General features: G+C 40.2%; 1 protein-coding gene across 2 annotated transcripts; it reads right to left on the bottom strand.

Moving 5' to 3' along the window:
* Window positions 1–3,454: 3,454 nt before the first annotated feature.
* On the bottom strand, window positions 3,455–7,290 carry LOC116255721 (psbP-like protein 1, chloroplastic). 2 transcript variants are annotated; one of them, XM_031631656.2, is made up of 8 exons: window positions 6,995–7,290; window positions 6,792–6,879; window positions 6,454–6,531; window positions 6,248–6,330; window positions 5,984–6,106; window positions 5,789–5,860; window positions 4,850–4,946; window positions 3,455–3,789 (listed from the first exon to the last, which is right to left on the bottom strand). In XM_031631656.2, the coding sequence occupies exons 1-8, from the start codon at window positions 7,019–7,021 to the stop codon at window positions 3,686–3,688; spliced, it is 672 nt and encodes a 223-aa protein (XP_031487516.1). In that variant the 5' UTR covers window positions 7,022–7,290; the 3' UTR covers window positions 3,455–3,685. The 2 variants fall into 2 exon arrangements, with proteins under 2 accessions (XP_031487516.1, XP_031487515.1); XM_031631655.2 differs by having other exon boundaries at window positions 6,454–6,534; window positions 6,995–7,281.
* Window positions 7,291–7,743: the final 453 nt, after the last annotated feature.

Raw genomic sequence — 7,743 nt, 5'->3', positions numbered from 1 at the left:
TGCACCTAATCACCGTCTAGGCGTCTGCACCTAATCACAGTCTAGGCGTCTACCTTGGTTGAAAACTATGCACATGTTATGTTTTTTAACTATGAAGTTTGAAAATTTTAAGAGGCACCAATGAGGAAAAATGCCCACAAATATTAATATAAAAATAGATTTTTTTTTAATCTGTGTGGGCAATTGCCCACACCAGCCTCGGCCCCTGCAGTGCAGTGACGACCACTATTGAATCAGAAAAGAAGTGTGACCTTGGTGGTTGTTCCATTTAGATAGCCTATAAATCCAAAGCCAGACCCGCTCTTCTTTCCTGCAGTCACGTTCCATCTTTTCCCGTCGTCATCTCCGGCATGGGTTGGATCCAACGCACCAAAGCTCGACACCGGATGTGAGCTATGCGGACTGAAATCGTCTGATTTCCAGTCGCCCCTGTTCTGAAGTGAATTATTCCAGCGGCTCTGTTCATCTCGGTGTCGTTGTTTCCTCCGGAGGTCCATCACCTTCCAAGTGCTCAGTCCAGATCTTCGGTCTCATGCGGTTTCATCGAGCCCAAGCTTCACCGGTGCCCTGGCTCCTGCCTGCTAGAATCTCGAGTTTGCTGTTCGCTCGTCCAGCTGCCACTGCTCAGACGGATTCCCCATCCAGAGGCGATCGTGAGGGACCTCCACTCTGGCTGGAAGTGCTCCGGTGGACGGTCGGAATCCGTGAACTTCATCCTTCCTCTGCTCTGCCTCCGACCGACTGCTGAAGCCTCCGTTTTCAGCTTCAGACCGAGCTGCAGCGTTGCATCGGCCGTGTCTGCTGTCTCGGCGGCTGCTGTGACTGTTGTAGCCGCTGCGGCAGCGACCTCCTTTCATAGGCGAGATACTTGGGAACGGTATCGTGTCCTGCCCAGCCGCCTCACCAACCGCTCAGCGGCGCCTAGGCGGATCGGTTCCCATCAACCACAGACATTTACTCTTCTTCTATCATTCGTTCAACTGAACCATGTTACATCTAATCTTTGCAAGATTGTGGCAGCAAAACACTGTATAGGGAAGATTATGTTGTGGAAGTCACTTCTTCGTGGGACTCAACATTGTTTATTATTTTTTTAGTCTCTAATATGACATGGTTTTGAGCTTAATTGTACATATATATTTTAATCTCAACATTGACTTTTTTCAATGAAAAAAAGTGAAACATGTTGCTGCTTGGGCTGCCATTGATAGGGAAAACATCTTATAAGGTCTTGTGTGGATCCAGTAGTATTAGCCGATCCGTATCGTATGAGCACCTGTTGATACAAGATGTGACTGATGCAGGTTTTTTAATTTTTTAAATTAATCCATAACATTTTAATTAAGGATTTTTAGTCTTGTGGTAATGATCGGAGCCATTCCTTTATTGCATGGTCTCTGCTTAATATTTGACGAACTAATCGCAAGTTCAATCAACTTTTTTAAGCCACCTCACGACAAGATAAAGAAAAGTCTTTTCATATTATTTGAAACCAAGAAAAAGCAGGAAGTAGAAATGCCATCGTTATCAGGATCGCGTGGAGTCTGCCTAAATCCATCTGATTATGGAAACAAACAAGTTGCCGGCCTTGTAGATGGATATTGTAGGGCAGGTAACACTAAGAAATGTTGGAACTGAAAATGAAGCCAAATGAGGTTACGTACAACGTTCTTGTAAATGGACATTGTAGGGCAGGTAACACTAAGAAAGCCTTCGAACTGTTAGAGGAGATGGTTCAGAGGGGTCTTGAACCTGACTCATATACTTACCGGCCTTTTATTGTCAGGAAAAGGCGAAATTTGTGAAGGTGGAGCCTGTTGAAACCTCCTCAAGCAGTGGAGCGTAGAAAATGCTTGTTCATCACAAGAATCCAGCCTCAGATATTATAGATGATTTATCTCATTGTGGTGCATCATACGTTTACTTCACGTACTATGTCTCTATCTCATTATGGTGTAAGCTTATATGTAGGCCGTATTGCGTGTATGTGTGTTGGCAATTGGCTTTTATTAGCTTTAAATTGATTTTTCTTGCATTTCTCAATCGATCCACGTAGTGTTTGGCAAATCCATGACTTGGACTTGAATCGGCAGACAAAATAATCTGGTTAGTGTGTCTGCGTGTTGACTCGTCGACTCGGTTGAGTATTTAATTAATCGTATTGTAAATCACTACAGTCGAATCAAACAAGTCAAAGGGTGAGTTTTTCGATCCGAGTCAAGGGCAGCTCAGTCCGAGTCCGGGGCAACTAAGGAGCGAGCTGGGCTAACCTTGACTCTTGGCCAGATTTTTTGACGATCTGAGCTGACTCAGTGAGTTTGAGAATTTTTTGAGAAACTACTAATCTTTGTATCTTCAGAGGTGAGATTGAGATTGCAGACCCCGGTCTGGAATGCACGTCTCCTCGCTAGCAACGTAAAGCGTTTGTTTTGGGGTGTTACTCATTACCACGTCTCACTGTTTTGGTAATTGGACGCGTCGGGGTCCGAATTGGGACACCAAATTTGGATCTGACATTTATTTCTAATCTGGTCCTTTGTTTACCACATTCTAGTTTGAATCCTGACTCGACCATGAAAGTGCATATACTAACACAATCAGGATTTGATTAACAATCCTTGCAATCCAGATTTCTTTACCAGATCGGATCCAGTTTGTACTTACGTATCTGATACTCGGGAAATTTACATTAAGATTTGTTGAGTCTTGTGAACCTCGAAAATGGGACCAAATTAACCAGGCTGCCCATTCGGGCACAAAAAAAACGGTTACTTCAAAGTAACATAAAAAAAAAAAAATAATTGACTTTGAAATATTTAAAATAAAAAGAATCAATTGGTAACAGTGTATCGACATGTGAATCAAATAAATTTACCACGGATTGGATTTGAATGGGCAGATTTAGGTAGAGCCGAGCTGGAGATCTTTCCGTCCACCTTCGTTGGTTCTTTTGGGAGATTCTACGAAAGGTTAGGCGTCTATTTGATGACCTGCCCAAAACTCGAGCAAAGTTTCTAATATTATACTGATTTTTTTAAAAAGAAAATGTGACCACAAAACCAATGTTTTCAAAACCCAGTCACACAGCGTTCGACTCATTCTTGTCACCCACTTGTGACTGGGTGGATTGACTTGCTGACATGTGCCGGGTTTTCTCAGTAATTGATCTTTAAAGAAAAAAAAAATATATAACTTGTCATTCAAACATGAAAACATTGCAGAAATCACCTAATTGCCTGTATAATTCAGAGCCAAGTCAAATTAACATCAAATGCATAACAAGTATCAATATAATAACAAAAACAAGTATTACAGTCAAGATAACATCTATGCCCACATTTCGGGCAAGTCAAGCGAGTCAAACAAGTTGATTAAGGGAGTTTTAAACATTGCATCAAGCACAGTTTTTTCAAAATCACTAATTTTTGTAATTGCAATATCAGGGGACCAAATATGCTCAGCCTTATAACGACGTATAGAATTACCCAAATGACACATTGTTATCCAGAGAACTATTTGTCTGAATAACCTGTACACTCTCAAAATTACAAGAAAAATGATTATGATACAGATAATGCCTCCCACAGTTTAAAAAAGGCTGTGTTGTTATTAAAGTGCATCTCACCACTTCTTTGTCACACAAAGAAGGAGAGAAAGTGGAGAATGAAAGGGACAAGGGTGCAAGTTACAACGCAAAGACTTTAAAGGAATCCACAACAGTGTGCAATTTCTCTTTCATCTTATCCCATCGCCTTTCATTGGATCCCGTTGTCAGCGTATAGAATTTACCTGCAGAATAATTGAACACTGTAAACAAGAAATTTGAAATACACGCGTGCTTTCTCACAGAAAAAGACACTAGCTAGCTTATGATTATTGCGTGCAAATTTGGAACGATGCCTTTTTGCTTTCGTAATGGAAAGTGATGGCTAAAGGAATATCTTTTCATTTGTCCCGAACTTTTTTGAGGGAACAAAAATTCAGCACCCACCGCTAGAACCGAGGAACATACTCGGAAGAAATTATGGTCCTAGACTAATCAAATCTGTTTTTGCAGAAGGATCATGTGCTGGACAAACTAGTTCATGTAACCACATCACACTGTAATCGGACCAAATGCAATCCGAGAAAAGGTACATCCAACAAAGTGTTCACACCCCTTTCACTAAAATGAATGCATCAATAGCAAACCTCAAGGAAAATCAGTTGCTATATAGTCACATTCATCACAGGGAGAATCAGTTCCTATTTGTCTAGCACATTCATTATATGATATGAGAAAATGCATTTTGAAGGTCACCATCTGCACATTATAGATGCCTAGAAGAATCATCGTACAAGCAGATCATCAATCTCATGTTCAACGATGCTTCAAAATAAGTTAATGCTCATCGATACCAATACAAGACTGTAGATAACTAATTGAATGGAACCGCAACAGCCATAACTAATAGCTTTTGGTGAAAGCGAGTGAAATTACCAGTAAGAAAAGACTGATGCAGCCAAGAGATCCACCACATCAATTATACAAAGGATAAGTACATTATTGGCTAGAAGTCTGTCTAGTATATGACAAAATTGATTAAACAGTGAAAAGATGCGCTTGATTCCTACACTTTTATTAATTGGCTACACACAAATTTGGACATGGATATGCCTTTATATATTTGTGCACTTGACATAGAACAGGGGAAGCAAACGTCTGGGTAAATTTTGGCACTGAAAGACATCATTCATTCGACCCATGGAAAAAAGTTACTAAGCAAGGACTTTGTAACAAACATTCAGACAGAGAAAGGACCCTCCTCAAATACTTCCTCACATAAAAGCAGCATGAGTGGATTTTTACCATTGGCAATGGAGATGGAACCAAGAGCATGGCGGGTGTAGTTCGAAGCCTTAGCTACAAACTCAAAGGTGTAGTACGACCTTCCATCAACAACATGCTGCATAAGAAAGAACGAATAAGTAGTTGTAAACAACCATTGTATACATCAACAAACCTGCAAAGAAGCAACCACTCCACAAGCTTTGGCAGTGCTTGACTGTTATCATCTGAGACAGATGCAGCAAGTAATTGTTCTCCATATATTCTAACCAGACAGCAAGCAAATATGCTCTCCCATCACAGACTTAAAGAAGGGCGAACTAGCATGAAATCTGGTTCAGCCATTTAAGGAAAAATGATTCCAGAAAGGTGCAGGGACTTCATTTCTTCGCAAGGAATAAGAAAAAGACTAAAGTAATTTGTTTGTCTTCAGCTCAAATAACCAAATTATTGTCTAACCAGAACATCGACATACAGATAGTCTGGTTTGAAAGTCCCCATGTCAAAAAAATATCAAATTATTGTTGGAATGACATTGCAGTATTACACAATATTTCAGACACATCAAATCAATGAATTTCATATAATAGCATGGAGAATGATATCTAGAAATTACAGATACGGATAAGACTAAGGAGATACACTGACACAGCCATTGTTTTGAAGTCCCCAATATATAGATTTATAGGGAAGCCGGGATTCAGAAGCAAACGGTTATTCCTGTGACATGGCCCAATGGACATGTTTAATGTCTTGCATGTGCACTTTCGGGACATGAAAACAACCATTGTAGAAAAAGTTGAACACACCAAGGCTGGTTCAAAGTGGGCAACCATAAAAACTTAGAATTTAAGCTTGAGGATAATGAGTAAGCTCAAGTAACAGCAAAACCATACGGACAGGGTGGACATAAACTACACATAACATTAAAAGATTGCTGAATGAAAATGTGCTGCTAACCTCAGCTGCCTCAATTAGCTTTGTAGTTTGAGATGAAGGAGCCAAAACCTTTTTAATCAAAGCGTCCACAACCTGGACAACCATGGTAGAACTTCATTAGTTTGCAATGAAGAAAAGCATTTATCACCTGGCAGAATATAGGAATTAATCTAACAAATATCATCCGACATCACGTATAGTGTGCATATGTCTTGCCTCCTGCGGGGGACCTAGTTCCTTGATATCCTGTCTACTTGTGGGAAACAAGTTGACGCTAACGCTTTCCAGTGGCTCAATCACGTCTTTGAAAACCTTGTCTTGGCCCTGTACAACAACTTCCTGAACGAGAAACCAATTCTGCTTTAAAATTCCTAACCATGAACGGAGAACACAACGTGCTTCAAAACCATTGCCAAGAAAATTATGCAATAACCGCAACGAAGAAGGGCTTTGGAGAAGACAAAGTTCAAGATGACCTACCTGCCATCCGAAAGGATAGAAAAATGAATATCCATCGGTTTTATCCAGCACGGGTTGAAATCCTTTAAGAGATTCTGCAGCAACTGAGCCATATCAAGGGCGTTGTCTTAGGATATGCACCATCGGGTAAGGAACAAATGCACTAATAGGTGAGAAAACATCCCTGAAGTTAGCGACTAATTTAGGTGACCAGGAAGAATGCTCACATGAAACAGGTGCCGAGGCAAGCAGAGAAATGGAAGCAGCAACTGCTCCCATTGCAAGTGTTTGACGCCTCCCAACAACTTCTACAAAAGAAAACAACCAATACTTGAAGCAAAAAACAAGACCAGACACACAGACACACATCATAAAAAGTCATCTCGTGGAAAGGATTCATTCCCACACAAGGTTGAAAATTGACCATCTTAAGTCAAATAAGTAAATCTTTGACGGGAGAGCAATCAGGGATGTGTTGTTCGGGAATCTTCAACGACGATATACCAAATTCGACAAGGAGAATGGAAGACCGAATAGACAAACCAAGGTTACTGAGAAAACCTACCAGATTGAGCATCCACGACAGCATTTTCACCATGACTTGCCTTCACAAGAAAAGGAGCTCTCCTCTTGAAGCAAGGGGAAAAACCCAACTGCCACTCGCCGAAAACAAGAAAAGCACAAGCGGAAAATTGAAGAAAATCAGATTCTCGATACCATTCTAAATACATACATTCCAGAGGGAACAAGAAGCAGCAATGCGGGTACCTGCGGGAGGGCGGGCAATGACGCCATTGTCCTTGCAGAATGCAAAACTGTGGTCGATTCTTAACCAATTGAAGTTTGAAGGCACGAAAAGATTCGAGGAACTACAACGGGCGGCCGACTTTAAGTAGAAAATATATACAACATATATTTGTATATAAATAAACAACAATATTGCTAAGATTTGGGGAGCTATAATATCAGGATGACAGGCAAGAGGAGTTTGGACGTGTGCAGATAACTTCGCGGCAGATCTCAGGAGGATGAGCGCCTTATCTTTTTCTCTGCTATCCTATTGAAGAGGAAATTAGAAAATCACGAAACTGCCCCCCTCTTGGTCGAACCCCCCTAGATTTTATTTTGTTGCAAATGAATTGAAAATAAATAGAAACGGTATATGCCTTCGATCCGATAGCAGGCAGGTCAGTATGATTATTGATTCTTCATTTAACTTTGGTGAAAATTTTAAATTGTTAATATTTCTTGCAGTAAAAATCTTGAAGAGAAGAACATTTACCCGTCTTCAACGCCATTAGTGATTTAGATTCAAATAATTTACTTTCTACAAAATCATGCCCAAAGTTTAAAGGGACAGGGTCAAGTAGGGCAATACATAAAACAAGTAGTTAAATGGAAAAATCTTAATTTAATCCATTTATGTTGTACTACCAAAAGTTTGGGACGGTCTTACAAATTTTGTTATGAAAAAAAATCAAATGAAAAAGAAAATCATATTCCAAAGCCCTTTACGT

The sequence above is a fragment of the Nymphaea colorata genome, chromosome 6 (assembly GCF_008831285.2).
Source record: "Nymphaea colorata isolate Beijing-Zhang1983 chromosome 6, ASM883128v2, whole genome shotgun sequence".
In the NCBI taxonomy this organism is placed as follows: Eukaryota; Viridiplantae; Streptophyta; class Magnoliopsida; order Nymphaeales; family Nymphaeaceae; genus Nymphaea; species Nymphaea colorata.
The sequence above is the reverse complement of the archived record's forward strand: the minus strand, read 5'-3'. Positions and strand labels throughout refer to the sequence as shown.